Consider the following 20966-nt stretch of genomic DNA (forward strand, 5'->3'; position numbering starts at 1 on the left):
TGCGACGACGACTTCTCCATCCACGCCGCGCACGTGGTCTGCAGGGAGCTGGGCTACGTGGAGGCTGTGTCCTGGTTGCCCAGCTCCAAGTATGGAAAGGGAGAAGGTAAGTTCGCTCCCGGGATGCAGCTCTGGGCTGGGTGTCTCCCAGTAACTCCTGAGCTCTCCGTCCGATCTAGGATGCAGTGATGCTTCCTACAGCTGGAACTGAAACAGCCTCCAGGTGATGCGGTGTCTCCTTAAATCAGGCTCCCCTCAGGTTCAACAGCTGGAATAAGAGGTGTGTGTTTGTTTAGAGCAAAAGGAGTGAAGGGATGATGAGATAGAGCTGAAGGAGCAGGTCCTGGGGGGGAACTCTGTCGGGATGCAGGGGAGCAGCCCCTGCTGTGGGTAAGGGTAGGAGGCTCTTCAGCAGCCAGTACAGCTGGTCAGAAGGGAAGCTGCACCCTAAGTGTGGTGTATAGATGGTCCATTTCCCTATTCATGCCTCCATTGCCTTCCAGTGAGTCAAACAGCCTCTAAACACTCCTTCACCCTACTCGTTTTCTCCTCGGGCTCTGAACAGACTATGTGATGCTACACAAGTACTTCTTCTCCCCATTAGGCTCTTTGAAACACACGCAGCATCCTCTGCAGTGCAGACGAGCCTGTAAAACCCCAGAGGAGGGTGCACACTTCGTGTCCTGTGCAGGACTATGTTTGTCATAATCCCTTTGGGCACTCTCAGGCTGTTCCAGGTGGGGAAAAGCTGCTCACCCACCCCAAAGTGTCCGTCCTGCCTTGCTCTTTGAAATGGCACATGATGGACGTGTGGACAATTGTGGATTGGATCTTGCTGCACCTCAGTCCCAAAGATGTGCTGAGCAATACCTGAGACGTGAATGTTTGTGTGTTGTGGCAATGGAACTGGTTGCTGTGAGATGTCACTGGAGTGAGGGTTCTCTGCACACTGGAATAGTGCTGGGTAAATCCCTGTGCAGGAGGACGGTGCCTTCCTCCAACCTCAGAGCCAGGCTCTGTGGGACATCTTGCTGTTCTGCTGTTTGGGGAGCACATCCCCCCATTAACCCACTGGATCTGCTGGGGCTGCTGCAGCAAAGCTGGGACAACCGAGGGAAATGGAATCAGGACGGTTTGGGTTGAAGGGACCTTAAAGCTCCTCCAGCTCCAACCCCTGCCCCGGGCAGGGACACCTTCCACTAGAGCAGGTTGCTCCAAGCCCCTGTGTCCAACCTGGCCTTGAACACTGCCAGGGATGGGGCAGCCACAGCTCCTCTGGGCACCCTGTGCCAGCGCCTCAGCACCCTCACAGGGAAGAGCTTCTGCCTAATGTATAACCTAAACAGAGACGTAGATAACATAAGGATTAAGTTCCCCGACATGACTAGAACTAGTTGTTACAGACAACTCAACAGCTACAGGGGCTCTGAAGCTCTGAGCTCAGGCAGCCCCTTCTGTCCAAAAGTCATGGTGCTCTTCAGACAAGCAAAGCATTTGGAACCCCAAAATAGGGGAATTGCTTGTTGGCTTTTGCTCTGCTTCCCTCTGAGCCTACTGTTCATTGCCATGGAGGTAAGGGAAAGGGGAAGCTGTGGGGTGGAGCTGGTTCCACTTAGGAAGTGCTTAAAGTGGCTCATTGATGTTCCTTACCTGGTTTGTTGAAGCTCGCTTTAGCAGCACTCCCTTCCCCTGCCACAGAGCACAGCACCTCGTTTGCTTTCAGTGCAACCCAGATTTACCCTCTTCGTGAGTCTCACTTCTATTTTCTTTCCCCTTCAGGGAAGATTTGGATGGACAATGTCCACTGTAACGGGAAGGAGCCCACGCTGGCAGCATGTACTTCAAATGGCTGGGGAGTAACTGACTGCAAACACACCGAGGACGTGGGAGTAGTCTGCAGCGAGAAGAGGATCCCTGGCTTCAAGTTTGACAGCTCCCTGCTTAACCAGATAGAGGTAAATGTACCTACAGCTTCAAGCTGCTGCTCAGGAACATCCCTGCCTGCTGCTGGGTATTGCGGGTTATCCCACCCGCACGCTGTGGTTAAAGCAAACTCAACGATGCTCCGAGATGCTGGCTTGAAGGTGCAGTTTTCAGCTGCTCAGACCACTATATGTATCATAAGAATATGAAAGTGGGTTTTGGGGGTGGTTTTTAATAGCATAAGTAAGGTGAAAATATATTAATCCTGTTCTGCAATCGCTTCTTGATTGCAGACCGGTTGATTGCACTTCTAAGAATGGTTTTAGAGAGCCAGGATGGGTGCTGTGCTCATAGACCTTACGTCTGGGTGACTTCGTTGGTTCATAGTACTAAACAAGGAGCTTTCTTCCCCTTTCTGCCTCCCTTTTGGTACTGGGAACAGTTTGGAGGCCTCTGGTATAACAGGAGGTCAGCAGATCGGGCCGGATTTGGCGGTGAACAGGGTATACAGCCATGGCATGAAATGGGAGGATGTAGGAGGGGGATACATCTGTTTTGGCACAGTTTGGCCAAGCAGTGCTGAAGTAACCATGAAAACTGGATGGAAATATTTGTGGGAACGAGAGATTAGTGTGCAGGAAGTGCTGCAAGGGAGTGAAGAGGGGGAAACGGGGGCTGGTCACTGGGAGAAAGGCTCTGGGTTAGGACCAGCTTAGGCTGAGACCAAATGCTTGAATCACCAGCCAGGACTTGTTGGATTCCTGTAGAATGAGGAGCTGGGAAGAATTGGGGCTGAGCTTTTCGAAGCGTGAAAGAAAGTGGTGTTTTCCCTTGAGCTTTTCGTGTTGGGAAGTATTTGCGGTGACTCAGCCACCATCTCCCTTGTTTCGGGTGCTCTGGTGTGTCAGTGCGTGGGTTCAGTGGTTGCCCTTGGTCAGAAGAGCCCATCCAGTAACTACAGCCAAATGACTGGCAGGGAATCCAGGGTGTATCACTTTGCAGCAAGGTTTCCATGGCTGGATCTTGGCTTTGTTCATGATCTGAAACAATGGATAGAGCTGCCTTTACCTCTGGAAACCCAAATGACTCCAGCAGGTTCAGAAAGGGACTTCCAGCATTTTCTTCTCCTTTAGGAAGAGCACTGCACGGGTGAGCAGGCAGCATCCAGCACCGCCATGGAAAGCTCCTGTGCAAGGGGGCAGATATGGGATGTGAGAGCTGAAACTCTCCTCCTTGCCTTGCCCTTGCTTCACTCGGCTTGGGAGGGAAAGGCGGCTTTCCAGAGGGATCCCAAGCTGCCTCTGTCAATGGCACTGTTGTTGCTCGGGGAATGAGGCGAGCTCATGGAACATCAGTGATGGCTTTGGCAGACGTGTGCTTCCCCAAAGCCACAGGGAAGCCTCACAACAGAGGCCTGGAAGAAAAGATGCTTCAGTCTAGACAGAGGTCACTTCTCTTAGATTAATCATAAAGCTTTAGAGGGTCTGCTTTTCCATTAGCTCAGCCCTGGGGGTTGACTAATGAGTTGAGCACATTGGGTAATGCAGGCCCAGCTTGTGGTGGTGCTGTGTGGGTGCTTAAGCTTCACATACGATAAGTACAATGAATCAGAAGGTTGAAGCAGTTCCTGTAGCAGAAGCCTGGCTCGTCAGTGGGAGAAATAGATGGAAGAGAAGTCGTATTCCCCATGTCCTGATAGCGCCGGGGAGCTGCGGATGGATGAAGCCATTCATTGGTGTGAGCAGGACCAGTATTCACAGGGGGAGGAAAGTTCCTGCTTCTACTTTACAAAACCCAACTGACTTTTCTTGTATCCCCATAAGATCAGGGGCAGCTGAAGGGTTCTTTCCCTTTCCTGTGTGGGTTTCCTTGCAGCAGGACTAAGGCTAAAGGTGCTGTGCTATATACATTTCAAGATGCTCTTGTGGAAGCACTTCTCAGACACAGCGCTCTGTGCAGTGCCTAAAGTCCTTCCCCCTTTCTCAGCCTTTCTCCTCATAAACTTTGCTTTCTCTCATTAGCAGCTGCTGTGACATAGTTTGAGTCAAAGCTGATGAGCAGGGTTACTCAGAGGGTCACAAACTCCAAACCAGGGAGGTCAAAAGGCTTGTGTGAATGCACGTTGAAAGTCTTTGCCCTCTCCAGCCCGCCTGGGAATTCTGCACATCGTACCTCGCGTTCGCCAGAGGAAACAGCACTGCTCTGTAAGCTGCTGGGTCTTTAGCCTGTGGCCCAAAGCTTGCCCGAGTGATGTTTTCTCTTTGGAATGAGACCGGGGCTTGAGGAGCCTGGAATTCCCTGCTGAGCAGCAGTGCTGTGGTCAGGTCTCTCCACCAGCCCCACTGGCTTCAGTTATGGCACGGACAGAGCTAAACCTGTCCAGTCCCACTGAGATTTCCAAGGGAAACATTTCAGTTTGCCCTTAAACTGCTTTTAAAACCAGGTTTGACTCGAAATAGGCCTGGTTTAAGATGATGCACAGAGCTTACGTACCCAGTTGTACCTCCCAGTGCTGCTTTCCCACCGTAGTGAGTAACAACTGTAACGATTCCCAAATGGATCTGTTTGCAAACCGGTGCTTTTACAGCCAGCAGACGAACAGGAGTGAGCAGTGACTTGAGTGTGGTCTGTGTGTAAGCTCCAGTTTTGTTCTGCTCTCCTCTTCCAAGCATTCGTGCTTGGTGCAGCCTGGTTCACCCATCACCAAACGTGCCCTCACGCTTAGATCTCCTTTGTAATAGGGAGCTCTGCGTGTTCCTCCTGCCAGGGACCGTCTTAAATCCATCATTTAGAAGGTATCTTAAAGACCCTTTGGTAGTAAGTTCCGTGGGGCTGCCAAGTGCTGCCCAGATGTAATGTGCAAAGGCAGTAAGTGCAAGACACCATCTGACTTCATTCGGATGGGGCTGTGCAAATTGCCATCGCTTCAAACTTGGCCTTGCTTCCTTTGCTTCTGAAGGCAAAGAGTTTGCGCTTGTAAAAGCAGCGTGATAGCCCTCAAGCAGCTTGTTTTGACTGGGCAATGTTCATCTCTCCATATCCCAGTCTGGAAATGCTGCAGATAAGTAGTATAGGATGAATTTTTCCACCCCCATAAACCACTTGGCTTATATATGTGTATGCTCAGATCTTTTCCCGTCACAGCTCATATTTAGAGGGTTAAGTCACTTCTCTTCCTGTCCCTGAGCCTTTCCATTCCCTGCCCTGTTGGGAAGGGGCAGTGCCTGACCCTGCTCCTGTGAGACAAGTTACTAGTCACAGGCCACAGTGGAAGGTTTCAGTCGAGGGTGAGTGATGGAAGGGCTGTGATAAGAAGACAGGAGGCAGGAAGAGGTCAACCCTTCCAACAGGACCGAGGCTGGGATGGGTCTGAAATCCATCAGCCTCTTGCTAAAGGGCAGAGAAACTCCATCACTTTTGGTTGCTGTTTTCTGCAGCTTTCAGCTTTGGGACTCGTTCAAAGGGTTCTGTCTGGGAGGGTGATGAATGGGCAGAGCAGAACAGCCCTTTCACGAGCTGCTGCCAGCTCGGGATTAGCCTGGTCCCCTTTTAGCTCAGGGGCTGCACAAACAGTGGAGGTTGCTCACCTTTGCAGAGCCAGGGGAGCAGTGTTTGTTCAGCACTGACGTGTGACGGCATCGAGTGCATTTTTCAGAGGGGCTTTTCCCCCTCCTCTTTAAAGCATCTGCACTAAATAGGCAGCTTCTCGTTAATGGAGAGAGCAGGGCTTGTGGTTTGACTTTGCTATTGCCTCTGGGAGCATTAGGAGGGGAAAAGCAGGTACACATCCTGCTGGAATCACATCCCCTCCCTCCTCCAGACCCAGCTCCGTGACTGTGATCCACATGGCCTGAAGAGGCGCGGAAAAGCAGTAGCTGTGCTTGGAAGTGCTGCAGTTGTGTGGCTGAGCATGGCTTAACCCAGTGATCGTCTGTGGACGTGGGGATGGTTGGGAACTCAAAGCTGGCACTGAACCTGCTCGCTTCAGTCCTCTGCATCCAGGCCCAAGTTGTTGTTAAAGTGACTCCAAGTCTGGCTTCTGCTGGATTTCTTCTTTTTGAGCCACAGCCTGGAGGCAAAGCTCTGGTTTGTGCACTCGAATTCCCAGCAGTGGCTTGATGGTGCAGCTCGGGTCTAACCAAGCTGACAGAGCACGTCACCCACTTCATTTGTACCGGTGACTCTTGGAGGCATCACAGGGTGGCAGGAACACTGCGAGTGGCGTCTTGGGAGCTCAGGGGGAAGGAGAAGTCTGATCACATTGGGTTGAAGTGATGAAAAGAGCTGGGAGCAGGATCTGTGCTGTGGCAAAAGGCCTAAAGAGGAGGATAAAACCAGTGCAGAAGTCGCAGGATGACTGTTGGTTCTTGCCTTGAAGTTCACAAGTGCCTGAAAGTGGGTCGTGTGGACCTGCCTTAAAGTTCCTTTAGAGAGTGCCAAAGGCTGCACTTTAAATGCGTGCACAGGCTCCAGCGTTTTCCCAAGTGTTTGTAGGATGCCAGAAGCTCGGAAATCAAAGTGGTTTAATGTGTGCTCACAAAACCAGGAGCAGGGAATGCTCTCCCTGCTTCTCCAAACAGGACATGCAGCCACTTGGTGTTGTCCAGACACAGCACAGGCCCTCCTGCAAGTGCCTGAATGGGTTGAGCACCAGTTCTAAGGCCGCAGGAACTAACTCCTGCCCTTAATAGATTTCTTACATAAATGCACCATAGGTCCTTTATTTTAACCCAAAAACATCCTTAACAAAATATTTGTTGTCCACCCTCTTCCTCTGGGTGCACAGAGAGGCTTCAAATAGGACATGCTCTAAATATATCGCATTCCTGGGGACGTCACACGTCCACAAACAGGTCTGGTACCTGAGACTACCCCCAGCTTTGGCCAGACAGTGGGCAGGCAAAGTCTGAACATACCAGCTATTTCTGGCCTTCTCCTCCTTTCTGGGGGTATGTGAAGCATAAAGAAATCTCACTTCCAGGTCCAGGGGCACAAAGGCTCTGATTGTACCAGGTTACGAGCGAGTTGAACCACATTGTCCAAGTTTCCCAGGCAGTGGGGAGGGTGCTGTGAATTCCTGCTCAGGAGCTTTCAGTCAGGTTGGGCGCTGTGGATGGGGCTCTATCAAATCATAGAGTCATGGAATGGGTTGGGTTGGAAGCGAGCTTGCCCCGCCCCCCCCCCCGGCCAGGGGCAGGGCCCCCTTCCACTAGAGCAGGTTGCTCCAAGCCCCATCCAACCTTGACTGATTGAACACTTCCAGGGCTCTGGAATGCTCCTGTGGGCTGAGCTACTTAACCAGAAGGTTTAAGGAGGGAGGATGGGGCCGTTGTTGCTCAGCACACAGGTAGATCTTCCTCTTCTCTAGCTTTTTGTCATGCAAACCAGTGGGGGCTCTCTCCATGCGGTGGGGAGCTGCAGCCGTCTCAGGTCACCACCAGCTCAGGCCCCAGCTCTGGGTCTGACCGTCCAGCTCTCAGAACCTTTGGCAATGAAAGGTTTCTCCGCCTGTTTGTTATGACAACAGTGGTTCAGCTTCTGTCCCCGTGCTGTAAATGTTCACTGCTCTCAACATAAGCCCATGTGCAACATCAGTGCTGATGCTTGGCGTGCCTAGAAGGGGTCTTCAGCATCTCCTCTGCAGCAAACTCCAGCTGCCACTGGGATAAGCCACTGTGTTTCTCTAGTGCTGCAATTTGAAGTGGGTCTGATAGTTTCTAGCTGCTTTCCTCAATGGGTCCTGCCGTCTGCTGCTCCTGTCACCAGGGTTTCTAGTGCTTTCCGCTGTCCTGCTCTGCGCTGGCAATGGTGAGGCTGCTGCTGGAGCAGTTCACAGCTCAGCAAAGGCCTTGGCTTTTGTCATTCACAGTCTGGCCCCTAATCCTGGGTTGCTCTCTCATCCTTTACCCTTTTGTACCGCACAAACCCAGAACAAAAAGTGCTCGTGGTCCAGTAGAGCATCACATTCCCAGGGGATTGCTGTCCCCCATCAGCAGCCCGGCTGGGTCTTGCAGCATCTATCTCACTGTGTTTATTTAACAGCTGGGACTTTGTGAGTGACTCAGAGGCAAAGCTCCAGATGGTTAAAGCAAAACAGATTCCACCCATTCCCCTGGATGTGAAGAGGGAGCTTTGTGAAAAGTCAGCTCCAGGGGACAGGACTTGGGAGCTGAGACTTCAGTGGAAGTGAGGGAAGGGTTTGAATACAGGAGAGAAGATGCCTCTGGGAGAAACGGAGTTTGTGGGAAGACTTTGTGTGATGTTTTTAATATTTCAAAAGAAATAATGTCCAGTCCAAGCCACAGCCTTAAAGTCTCCGTGTTTGGGAAGCCGAGAACTGGAGCTTCGCTCAACATGAGAAGTGATGACCTGAATAGGGTTCTGCATCTAAGGCATAAGGAAGGAAGGAGCAGTTTGAGTGGATGACAGGGGATCTTCAAGCAGGAGAGCAACAACTATGGACCAGGCAGGGACAGAGAGAGCACCTCCATCCTCTGCCCTGCGCTCCTCAGCGGCTCCGCTGGGGATGGGTTCATTCCTGGTGCCCTTCCTGCCTGTTTTGGGTAGTTTCTCCGGTTGTGGCTGTTCAGACCCACCTCATGCAGTTCTCTGGCTGCTTTCTGACCAGCATCGCGGTGCCTTTGAAGTGAGCATTAAGATCCTCTCCGAACAAGCCCCTCGGAGATCCCAGTGGCTGCAGTTTCCTTCCAGCCAGGAGCCAGGATTCAGAACCGTGTGAAGGAGCTGGGTTTCTAGGAATGGGATCTGCTCCCTGTATCGGTCACTGTGCACCCGCAGGGCTGCTGCAGAGCCCGGGCAGTGGAGGAGGACACTGTCCTGGCTGTGATTGTTCTGCCACCACAACACACATGGCAAAAGGTGAAAGAAAACATCGGGAGCTGGGTCGGTTTCTGCAGTGGGATCCGGAGCCACAGGGAAGTGTTTGGTTCAGAGTGGAAACAAAAGCCATTGAGGCTCATATGAACATGTTCCAAGCCAGGAATCCTTTTGTGAAAGCTCAAACCAAACCCCTTTCTTTTCGCTGTGCCTGGGCAGGCCCTGGCCTTCCAAAGCTGAGCTTCTTTGGGTTATAATAGCAGCACGTTGCCTTCCTGTGGGCTTTTGTGTGCGGGGCTGGGGTGCTGGTACCGGGTGCCCAGGGAAGCTGTGGCTGCTCTAAGGTTCCTTCCATCCCAAACCATTCTAGGAAGCGAGTCTGTGGCCTGGGCAGAGCAGGTACCGTTGCCCTTCGAATGACTGCTTGGCTCCTGCGCTGCCGTTGAAGGCTGGACTTGATGGTTGATACATGAGGTGGGAGCTCTCCAAGGGTCCATTCAGCTTCTGAGTCAGTTGCTTGGTGGCCCTTCAGAGGATTTACCAGTCTCCCTTGTAGCTCCAGTGCGTGGCTTTAGTGTGAGCAGGAATAAGGCTTTCGGCGATGAGACTTCCCAGTGGAGGTGGCAGTTTGTTGTGGGTGTTTGTCTCCACGTGTACATAACGTATGGGGAGGGTGATTTTAAAGTCTGTTCTAGCCATTAAGTATTGTTTGCTTCTGATTTTTATGTGGAGCCTGTTTTCAGCATTAGCTGCTCTGCACACTGGTGGTGGATGATACAACACATCTGCCTGTATGTGCGTTACCCAATGCTCTCAGTGCGGCACAAACTGCAGTGAAAGGAAACCATCAAAAGCTGCAGTGAGAGGAGAAAACTCTTGGTTCTTGCTCCTTGGGAAACCTGCAGCTTCCTCAGCTTGGTCCTTTGGTCTGGAACCCTCCACTATAAAGCTGAGCTCCACAACACGTTGAGCTCTGTGCAAAGCCTCGAGCTGCTCTATCAATAAGTCTCTGCTCTCACCTTCCCCTCTGGCAGTGGGAAGGGGGATGGATGGGGACTGGGTTTGCTCTCAGCCACATCATGAAAACGTCATTGCGTGCTGGTCTGCTGTGTCTATCTGAGGCTGAAACGCCCTCGAGGGAACGAAATGATGGCTCATTTCTTGCTTATTTGCTCACTTTGCTTTTTCATCCTTGGCAAACAGGGGCAAAAAATCCCATGACAAAGGAGTTGGACTCATAAAGAATCCCAGGTCAGAGCAGGGTTCGGGTTTGTGTCTGTGTCAGCATCTCTGGGGGAAGAGAGATGTGGTGTGGGACGTGTTTAGGAGGAACTCTCTGCATTGCAGGCACACAGGAGGCAAGTTTGCTCTGGCATCAGACCCTCTGAGCACCCCAAAGTGCCTCAGATCTAACAAACTCGGGTATTGGCCCAAAGTGTGAACCTGGTATGAGCAGCACTGCCCTAAGGGCTAAATCACAGCAGTTTGGTTTGTAGGTTTTCATGGATGCTGAGTTGCTGGAGGACTGCATTCTTGCAGCTGAAGGAAGGGAGGAATCACTCAGCTATTTGGCTGTAAAATAGGTGGTAAATGGAGATAATAAAGAAAGGGAAAAGAAGGAAGAAGAAAAGCCTCAAGTGACTTGCCCAAGGTAGTGTGGGCAGGGGCGAGGGAGGGGGAGATGCCTGCCCCTCTCCCTGCCCCTCTCCCTGCCCCAGCAGGCTCTTGCTCTGCACTTGGTCTCCCCTTGCCTGGCTTCTGTCGGTTGCATCAGCGCTGGGGAAGCGGCTGGAGATGGATGTGCCACGTGTCATCTGCAGGACTCTGCACGTCCGACTGTGATCTCCTGCCTTAGTACCTCTGCCTGACCAGGAGCTTGTGTCTCTTTAAAGCTCTGGGCATTCTTCTTTTCCAAGTCATTGGATTTGAGCAGAGGAGAGAATTCCTGAGCTCTGATGTAACCGTCAGCAGAACCACGTGGGCTCATACATTTTTTGACAAGGAAAAGTCTCCTTGGAAGCAAGTTATAACATTTTCAGTAGCTCTTTTGTACTTTCAGCAGCTATTTTCCAGCCGGCCTCTGCTGTTGGGCTCGGGTCCTGCAAAGCTGGTTTGTGCCGTGCCCTCAGGTAGGCTCCACATGTGAAATCCATTCAACCTTCCCAACTCATTTGCTGTCCCCAGTAATGCTGTGGCTGGAGGAGGACCCCAGCTTGGTGCTGGTGTCAGCACAACAGGGTCCCAGCTTTCCCAGTGCCTGCCCAGGCCAGGAGGGGAAGGGATTCCCAGGGGCTTGACGAGACCCCTCACGTCCTTCCCTGCCAGGGCTCCCGCTTCCCAGCGTGAAGGTGTCCCTGGCAAAGCTGGAGCCGGGTTCACTTCCATAGTAGCTGAGACTGAACTAATGTCACTGTGCACCTCAAACAAGCCCTTCAATGAGTTTAAGTAACGAGGGGGATTTGTTCCGCAGCCGTTTGTGCAGACATGGGTTTTGTCTCTAAATGGGCAATAGCATCCTCCCGTGCGGGCTGGGGGATGGACTTGCACAGGGTGGAAAGGTTGGTTCCCTTCTCTCTTGTGTCTCTTCCCACACAACTCTGCGCCTCTCTGAGCAGAACTGGGTTTTCCTCCCGTCTCGAAGCCACCCAACCCGTTTCCTTGCAATCCAGCATCATCTCTGTTCCCTTTGTGCTTTCAGAACATGAACATCCAGGTGGAGGACATCAGGATCCGACCCATCCTCGCCACTTACCGCAAGCGGGTGCCCGTCACGGAGGGGTACGTGGAGGTGAAGGATGAAGGGACCTGGAAGCAGATCTGTGACAAGCACTGGACCATGAAGAATTCCCGCGTCGTCTGTGGCATGTTTGGCTTCCCGAGCGAGAGGAAATACAACACCAACGTCTACAAGTAAGAGCAGAGCTTTGTGTGAGACACCAGCGGGTTCCTTTGAGCACCTTGTTCAGGAATGCAAACTGTCAAGTGACACAGGCAGAAAACCCTCCAACTGCCTCATTCCTGCCGGTCAGATTCTCCTCCTGTGTCAGTCCTTGGAAGTATTGACACGGCCTTGTGCAGACAGGGGGTCGTTCCATCCTCCCCATCGCGGCTGAAGACCTAGCGCAGCGTCACTTGGAGTAGCTGGTGTAGGTCCTATAACCCCAAGAAACCTGTGGGGTTTTTCCAGCTGTAGAACAGCCCTTTCCTCCACCAGAGATAGGTTGTGTTGTGTGCAGGGGATGGGTGGATGTGACCAAACTGATCCCACTCTGCCCCTAAACCCATCGGCTGCAGGACAGTCTCTGCTTACCCCGTCCCTCTGCAGAAAGGCAGCCGTAGGAGCGGGGCTGACACATGCTGAAAGCTCCAACCAAGTCATCTTGCAATAAACCAGGTCTTTGTGCTTTGTTGCCCAGGTTCCTCCTTCCCACTCCTGGTCTCCCACCCCTCGTGACGAGTCTACCCACATGGGAGCTGCTCTGGCTCTCACCAGCCATAGTTCATGGGGATCCAGCTGCCAAATCCCCCACAAAGGATATTTCCCAGCGTGTCTCCTGCTGTTGTTCGCCCCAGTTCAGCTCCTTTGGCTCCAGCCCCTCGAGGTCCCAGGCTGGAAGAGAGTCTTGCTCTCTCCATTCAAGCCTGCTCTGAACTGAGAGTACTGGGCTAAGGATATCAGTAGCACATCCCTGCTGCTCCTCCCATCATCGCTTCTGCCTGCCCAGCTCAGACGGTGCTTGTAGAAAGATGCAGTTGTGATTTTTAGTGCTGCTTTTTCTTCCTGTAGCTGTAGATCGCTCCAAAATGAGGGAAGAATCCAGTGATCCATAGGGAGAATATTGTTGCAAGCTGATGGCTTTAGGCTGTGTTTCTTGGAAGCCAGGAGCTCTGGGCTTTTTTGTTATCACTGCTTCAGTTTGCATTTCACCACCAGCCTTCACCGCAGACGTGCTTCTTCCTACACTTTTCCCTAGAAATAACACCCTAAAGCAGATGCAAAACAGTTTAAGTGAAATTCTGTCTCATTTCTTTCCTACCCTGTGACCTGGGGAGTGGGGAAGCTTCGATGTCGGGGACAGAGCTGAGCTCTCCAGGCAGGACTGGGGTTTTCCTGCCGGCCCCTCCTGGCCTGTGGAATCGCTGTTTCTGGAAGCTCCCCCCGGAGCTGCCTGGCCACATTTCATATCTTTCATTAGCCAGGTTGTGCTCGGTTGAGGAGGTCCTTGGGCTGGAATGGTGCAAAGCAGCACAGGGAGCACCGGGTAACGAACCTGGGTGGAATTCTGCTTCCCGGCTTCCCAGGCACAAGAGCGGTGGATCAATAATTGCTACCAGGTGGCCTCATGTTTTGCCCTGGACACCACTTAGAGGAGTGTTGCTTCCATCAGTGCAGCAAACTCCTCCCTGAGGTTCCCAGCCCCTGCATCGGAGCAGGAAGGAGAAATGACCCCTGGAAGCACAAAGGAGATTTTTCCTGCTTCTTAGTTGTGGTGTTTCCAAGAAGAGCATTAATGGAGCAGCTGGAGCCATCTGCCTTCTGTGAGAGGGTGCTTGGAAATGGTCCCATCTCTTGCAATAGAGTTGGAAAACCTGAGGCACAGTTATCCAGCAGTGTTAAGACCCCACTGACCGGAGCTGGAGTTAGGAACATGCCATGTGCCTACAAATACCAGGCTTGGAGATCCTGAGGCTTAAGCAGCCTCAGTGTCCTAATACCTCCCTCACCTTCGCGTGGTTTTGGCAAGCAGTAGCAGTTTGCACCCACACAGGGATGTTTTGGAAGCTGTGCTGAGCATTATCCCAGGCTGGAAAGTGGGATGTTGGTTTATTGCAGGGAAGAGACTTGTAGAACCGTGTCAGTGAGACAGTGCTGTTTGCTTCGCACGGTTCCGTGTTCTTCCTGGGGCTTTGTGCTTTGTCACATACATCGTGTGCAGCCAGTGCTGCCGGGGAGGGAACCCCCCACTTCTGGGCTGGGAACTTCACCAGGGGTCTTTGCTTCATGGCCAAGGTACTGGAATGAAGAGCAGTGTAAGCTGCTGGCTGCTGCGTGCCCCTGCTTCTGGTCTCATTCTGCCTTGGAGAGGGATGAGCTCACCTCCGGCTGGGCACTGGAACCCAACCCTCCCTCCATGCGAGTGTGAAGCCTCAGAAACGTTCTGTTCACTTCTCAGGCTTTGCTCCCCCTCTCTTGTAAATCCCATTCTCCAAGAGCGGATCCTTTCCCGCTCCTGCTCCGCAGATGGGAGACGGGCTGGAATCAGGTTTCTGCTGGGGCTCGGTGCCCCTTCCCACATCCCTGCCAGCCCCATTCCCCACATGCTGAGCTGGCGGATCCCCTGCTTCTGCACAATGGTGGGAGGTGAAATGATTTACAGATGGATCTTGCTTGAAAGAAAACAACTTAGTTCATTGTTGTCCCGGTGCCAAGGTTTTATTCCTGACTGTAGCCGGGGCCGGGCAGCTGACAGCACGATTTATGGTAGGAAACGGGACAAATCTCAGTGTTGTTTCCATGTTCTTGTTCATTCTTCAAAGTGATTTGCCATAGACACTGCTTGGGAACTCCTCCTCCCAGTCCCTGCTCTGGTTGAGGGGGCAGAGGAGGATTCAATGCGTTTTGCTGATGGGGACAGGAGAAGGCTCTGACAGGAGGTGCCTCAGGCAGAGAACGGGACCTGGTGCCCTCCTGAGGCCCTTCCAGCCTTGTGGTTTGCCACAGAAGTGCGAGGAGGAGCCCAGCACCTCCAGGACACTTGGTCCAGTGTCAACCCAACAGCAGCTCCCTGTTGAACCAGTCTGCTCGTGCAGCACGAAGCTGCTCGGTGCGGGGGGCAGCTCATCACTGCCCTGCTTCCAGCAGAGATCCTCATGGATTGGGCTCTCCCCGGCAAAGCCAGGGTCTTAAAGGCTTTCCAGGAGGTGCAAGTCTGGCTCCTCTTCTGCCTCGCTGAGGCTGAAGGCAGCAACAGGAAAGGCTTGAACTTCGCGAGGGTAAAGACTCGATGCTCAGCCCCTGTGAGGAGCTCCCCAGCTCCTGTTGAGTGTGTTTGGGTGAGTTTCCCAGCGTGAATGTGTTCAGGGATGAGCGTTCTGCTCCCACGTTCCTCCCGGGTGCGTTCTTCCATAGCCAGGCTCCTTTAGCTAAACCTGCAGCCACTTCCCACAGCCCTTGGGCTTGATCTGTGTCTTTGATTAAAGCTCATGTGGGGAAGCTCCCTCCCTCCTCCCCAGCAGAAAGGATTCGGACTCCAGCTTGCCCTGAACTCTCGCAGCGACTGTTCGCTCACACCTCGTGTTGCTCTTGGCTTACACCAAGGCCAGTGCGAGGTGGGTTGCAGCCTTTCTGTGCTGCAAAGTGACTAACAGGGATGCCCTGGGTTTCTGTCTGCACACATCAGCTGTATCCCGCTTCTTATCCCAGGGAAACGAGGTGGGGCTTTCTCTGGCTCGCTCTCCCCAGCCTACCAAGGGCTGTTAATACCAACCAGATGTTAAAGCCTCATGAAGTTTCCAGGATGAGGTCACTGTTTGCTATTCTAAGGCATCCCCACAATGACTTCTCGAAGACAGGCCGTGTTTCTTGTCTGCTTTGGAATTCATGGAGCTCTCCTCGCGTGTCCGCAGAAGGAAATGCTCCTTCAGGTTCTCGCTTCCATCCTGAACACACACAGGGACGCGGAGGGTGCCGGGGCAGAGCTGGCTCCTGCAAGGACATACGGAGCGGTGGCGCTGAACCAGGTGCTTTCCAGGGTACTGCACGTGTCAAAAAGCCCTGGAAGCCTCTGCCCTTTATTATGTGTCTGGCATTGTCGCTCCAGCTCCACTGTTGATGCACGCTCTGATCTTTAGCTTGAGGAGATGACCCATTTACTCCCAAGTGTCCCCTTAACAGAGAGCCATCGTGTGTATGAATGGATGAGCCTTCAATAATGCTGCTCGATCCTGTATCTGCGCCAGTGTGGATCTTATGGACTCCTCTTACTTGTCCTGGCCTCTTCCACCCCTTGCAGGATGTTTGCCAGCAGGAGGAAGCAGCAGTACTGGGCGTACTCAATGGACTGCAGTGGGAATGAAGCTCACATCTCCAGCTGCAAACTGGGCAATCACCTCAACGTGGATGCAGAGAAGAACGCGACGTGTGACAATGGGATGCCTGCGGTAGTCAGCTGTGTCCCGGGACGTGCCTTTGCCCCCAGCAGCCACAGTGGCTTCCGAAAAGCCTTCAGGCAGGAGGTGAGTAGGAGAAGCCTGTTGTGGAAGTGTCCCCTCCTTGTGTTCCTGTCTCACTGCATGGTCAGGGGGGGATCCTGCCCCTCTGCTGTGCTCTGGGCAGGCCCCCCCTGCAGCCCTGGTCCAGCTCTGGGGAACAGCACAAGAGGGATGTGGAGCTGTTGGAGCGGGGCCATGAAGCAGCTCTGCTCTGGAGCCAGGCTGGGAGAGCTGGGCTGGGGCAGCTGGAGAAGAGAAGGCTCCTCAAGGGGACACCTTCGAGCAGCTCCAGTGCCCCAAGGGGCTCCAGGAAACCTGGAGAGGGGCTTGGGACAAGGGAGGGAGGGACAGGGACAGGACAAGGGGGATGGCTTGAACCTGCCAGAGGGGAGATTGAGATGAGCTCTTGGGCAGAAGGTTGAACGAGCCGTGTGTGTTCAGTCCAGCAAGGAGAGGGCTGAGTGTAGCAGAAAAAGAGATGCAAAAGCCTTATAAAAAGTCCCTGGAGTCAGTTAGAACAGTTTAACTTGCAGCAAATGTTGTTCAGCTCGATGCTAAGGGCAATATTCCAGTTGTAAGGGATGTGCCTTAGGATACAGAGGTGGTCTTTAGGTCTGGAGGCCCCTAATGCTGGCTTAGAGGGTTATTTCCCAAGGTGTTGTTTGCCCTTGGGTGCAGCCTCCACCACCCAGACCTAATTCTATGGCTTTAGGAGCGGGCTTCATCCCGACACCACCTCTGGCCCCTGCTGTGGTGGGAATAGTGTGCTCCTGACCCTGCTTTGCCAGCCTGGAGCCCACAAGAGTTTGCAGCATCCAGGCGTCAGAGGTGAAAGGTGTTGTGAACCGTGGCTGATCTCCTGAGCCAGGACCCCAGCCCGGGAGCTGCTCGTGCTTCCAGCTCCAGAAGTTAAAGGGGTTTTTGGTCCCAGCTTCTGGCATGGTGCTCCCATAGCAGAGACTCAGCTCCTGCTGCATCGCTCGGGTGCCGCAGTAACTGGTGGGTCTCTGCTTGGTACTGGGCGAAGCTGTAAGTGATGTGTGGTTGGTGACAGAGCAAGAGCAGGAACTGATGGAACCGGACCTGCCGCTGATGTGTGTGAGCTGACAGGTCACTTATCCCCCTAGTAACTGCAGCAGACAGGTTTTACATGGCCTGAGGTCCATGTTGGTCTCTGGGTTAAGCCAGGACCTCAGGCTGGAGATGTGTGCAGCAAAGAACCCACCCAGTGGCTGCACCACAGGCAGCAAGTGGGAAAAGCCTCGTGTGAACTGGCTCGGGGCAATTCCCAAGCCTCCTCTAAGGCTCCCAGGAGACAAGCTGAGAAGTGGGTTGTCCCACGTCCAACCCCTCCGTTGTGCAGCAACGCTCTTGTGCTGCAAAACTGCTTGTGTGAAAAAGGCTCCAAAATCCAAGCACCAAAACTTCAGAGCAATAAAATGTCTCTTTATTCTCTGCCCGTGAACGGCCGTGCAAGAAACGGGTCCGTGCACACCGTGAGTCTTACCCAGTAAAGACCTGCTCTCATCCGGCACTTTTAGCCCTCTGTGTTACGTGCTGGTTGGTTTAAGGTGCTTCAGGGTGACACTTTTTGGGCCACAACTTGCCTGCAGCCACATGCCATAAGTAAGAGCTTTAAGAAAGGATGCTTTGTTCCTGGGCACTGGCAACCCCACCTCTGTCTGTGTCTTCCAGCAACCACTGGTGAGGCTGAAAGGAGGCGCCAACACTGGCGAGGGACGAGTGGAAGTGCTGAAGAACGGGGAATGGGGAACAGTTTGTGATGACAACTGGAACCTGGTGTCAGAGGGAGCGGGTCTTGGGCAGGGCAAAGAAAGCCATAACAGGAGCAAGGCTCGGGCAAGGTAAGAGCAGTGAGAGCTCTGGGGACCAGTCGTGCCTTGTCCACCTCCAAGAGCCCTTTCAGCCTCCAGGGCCGAGCCTATTTTTACTGGGATGTTTGTTTGAGGGGACCAGGAATTTGTTCTCTGCCCTTAATAAGTGTCTGGAGTCCCGGAGCTTGAGGCTGCGCTGGAAGATGTGACTTAGAAACAGATTCCTTGAAAGAAGGCTCCTGATGATGGGTTTAACCTTTCCCTCTTCCAGTTATTTCTTCTTCGTTATCGCATCTGCTGCTCTCAAATGCTCTTTGTAGGTTCTCCAGATCCACATCGTGGTGCAATGCATTACTAGAAGGTTCTTGGCACAAATGGGCCCTGGATCTGGATTTCAAACAGTCTCCAGTTTAAGACCAGAACATTAATTTAGCCCATTTTAAATAGAAGGGCATTTGAGCAGTTCAGAGCCAGGTTTGGGTTTGGATTTCCTGTGGTTGGGAGTTGGTTTAAATCCCAAGCTGTGGTAAATGGTAACTCGGAGCCTAACGTACGGCCTCTCAAACCACCTTCTGATTCACACACTTGTGCTGCCATAGTGTAAACCCCAAAGAAAACGGCACCAAACCCTTTCTTGGGAGACTGAATGAATGGGTGAAACTTCTCCAGCCCCTCCTGGCTTGCAGAGGAGGAGGGAGAGTGACAGCACATGTAAAGCACAGTGGTGGTGGCCAGGATCTGGAAAGCTTTAAAACGTGACCTGCCCCTTGGATTTGCCAAGATCTTGCAGCAGGATGCAGGGAGCTGCTGCTGTGTTCAGCTGCATCTAGGAAACAGCAGGATCATCATGGAAGGGAAGCAGCTGCCACAGGAGGGAGCAGAACACGCTGTTCCCTCTCCCATAGCCTGGAAACGCTCAGCAGCGGCTGCTGATTCCCACTCACTTTCCTTCCTTTCACCACCGAACACTGGCCATCAATCAGTGCAGCCGGGGCTGACAAGCCCTCAGGAACTCCCTTTAGCAGCCAAATCATCCCACTGTAGCAGGAAAAGGAGCTCTTTTGGCCCAAACTCACCTCCCTGCTCCCATGTCTCGGTGTCTGTGTAGGGGTTTTGGTACAGCTGCATCTTGATGCATTTGTGTGGTCGGAGGTGAATGGAAAGGACCAGTCTCATCATTGTTGTGCTGGAGATTCAATGTCACGGGGTGAACCACAGCAAGGTGGGCTCCGTGTCACATCATGGAGTGGTAGCTTATGGAGGTCCCAGTTAAGACAAAGTGACCTGTGAGAGACAAGTGCCCCCCCCCCCAAAGTGTTCAGGCAGCATCACACAAGATCTATACAATGAAGGAGCAGGCTCCAAGGCTGAGGCTCCTGGGAATGTCTATCCAGCCTCTTTTTCCCTCTCTCTCATTAAAGTCCTGTTTGTGGTCTACATCTGGAAATGGTGACACTGACCCAGTCATTTTGCAAGCCACCGACCACTTGGAGTAGGAGGAATGCCTTGATGCTGACCAGACCTGGAGGGTGATACCCCAGGAATGCAGCATGGATCCAGCCTGACATTCTCCACTGAAATAGCCCAGCAAAGTCATCCCAGTGGAATGCCAAAGCAAGAGGGCAGGGCCGTGGTGCTGAGCCACCAACCCGGGCACATCTGGTCTTCGGGGGGAAGTTCTTTTAGGCACATGGAGGCAGTAAGTGCTGCTTGTGACAAAAGCTGTATTTCCTCCCATGTCATTCCCTTCAGCAGCAGAACAGGATGAGGAGTGGATTATGTGTATGCCAAGAAAGACTTTGGTTGTTCTTTGTGGTGAAGATCATCAGCTGGAACCTCTGATTCATCCCCCAAAAAGCTCCTTTCTAACCAGCTTCGGGCTCAGCTTGGAAACGGGAGCTGCTTTGCAGGCAGGACTCTTCTCATGTGTCCCTCTCCTCTTGCTGCATCTCTTTGGTAGAAGCAACAGTTTTCTGCTGCCACTTGTCCAAAGAGGAACCAGATTGTTCCCTTTGGCTCCCAACACCTTGAAGCCACTCTCTGTGGTATGAAATGATGCTCGCTCTTGTTTCCATGAGCGGTGTTGGAGTCCATAGCACAAACCTGCCCCAGAGCTGTTCCACTGACTCCTCACACATCCCGGCACTGTTATATTCTGTTGTCCCATTTAAATGTCAGGTCTTGATTGGGAGCAGATTCCCACACACAGACCCAGCCAGAAGGATTCTTACAGCTGAGGTCTGGAACAATGGGAAGTTTTGGCTCTTCCTGCAGCTCTTTGGTGCTCGAGCCCCAGAGATGCTGGAAAGAATTTAATGGTAAAATTATTAATCTTATCCTGCAGCTTTTTGTTGGAGTTTTACATGAAATGCTTGGAATGTTTTCAGGATTGCTGCACTTTGATGCCTGCAGTGTGTTATAAACTGCTACTTGGACATTCCTTCACCACACGGTAGCATGGGCAGAAGGTAAAACCTCTCTTTTCCTTCCCTCCCAAGGCATGGGTCCGATCCACCTAAACGAAATCGATTGCACTGGCTTTGAGAAGTCAGTCACAGACTGCAAGTTCAACATGGAGTCCCAGGGCTGTAACCATGAAGAAGATGCTGCTGTGAGATGCAATGTCCCAGCGATGGGCTTCCAGAATCAGGTGAGAAATCAAGTGATGCAGACGGGAGCGAGCACCGCGGGGTGTGTTCAACCCAGAGCATCATCTGCTCTTCCTTGCTGTGCAGGAATCACGTCACTTAAGCTGTGCCTATTCAGTTTGGATTTTAACACTGCATTGTATTAGCCAGGAGGGCAAATGAGGGGGATGCTCCCTTTTTTACTGAGCCTTGAGCTCGACAGAGGCTGATAAACGGGCGCAGCACCACTTCAGCTGCAATCTGTGCAGGCCAGTGGCGCGGGTGCGCATCCCTGTCGCGACGGGACCTTGAACCAAGGTTCGGGGCTCTGAAGCCTCGAGGAGCCCCAATGCTGCACCTTTGTGTTCTCACCTGCGCCGTGTTGTGCCCTGCAGCTGCGGCTGAGCGGCGGCCGCAACCCCTACGAGGGCCGCGTGGAGGTGCTGGCCGAGCGCAACGGAACCCTGCGCTGGGGCACGGTGTGCAGCGAGAGCTGGAGCACGGTGGAGGCCATGGTGGTGTGTCGGCAGCT

General features: G+C 52.8%; 1 protein-coding gene across 1 annotated transcript in view; it reads left to right on the forward strand.

The window, feature by feature from the left end:
* The window catches only part of LOXL2 (lysyl oxidase-like 2), a gene marked incomplete at its 3' end in the record, with an annotated part of 21198 nt that extends 238 nt beyond the window's left edge, over positions 1-20960 (forward strand). Inside the window, 8 exon segments of the mRNA XM_010013907.1 lie at positions 3-106; positions 1780-1955; positions 11459-11670; positions 15774-15996; positions 17668-17777; positions 17779-17837; positions 20306-20457; positions 20830-20960. Of these exon segments, the coding sequence (XP_010012209.1) occupies positions 3-106; positions 1780-1955; positions 11459-11670; positions 15774-15996; positions 17668-17777; positions 17779-17837; positions 20306-20457; positions 20830-20960 (1167 nt within the window).
* Between the last annotated feature and the right edge of the window lie 6 nt (positions 20961-20966).

Source organism: Nestor notabilis, unplaced genomic scaffold (genome assembly GCF_000696875.1).
Source record: "Nestor notabilis isolate BGI_N333 unplaced genomic scaffold, ASM69687v1 scaffold18664, whole genome shotgun sequence".
NCBI lineage: Eukaryota > Metazoa > Chordata > Aves > Psittaciformes > Psittacidae > Nestor > Nestor notabilis.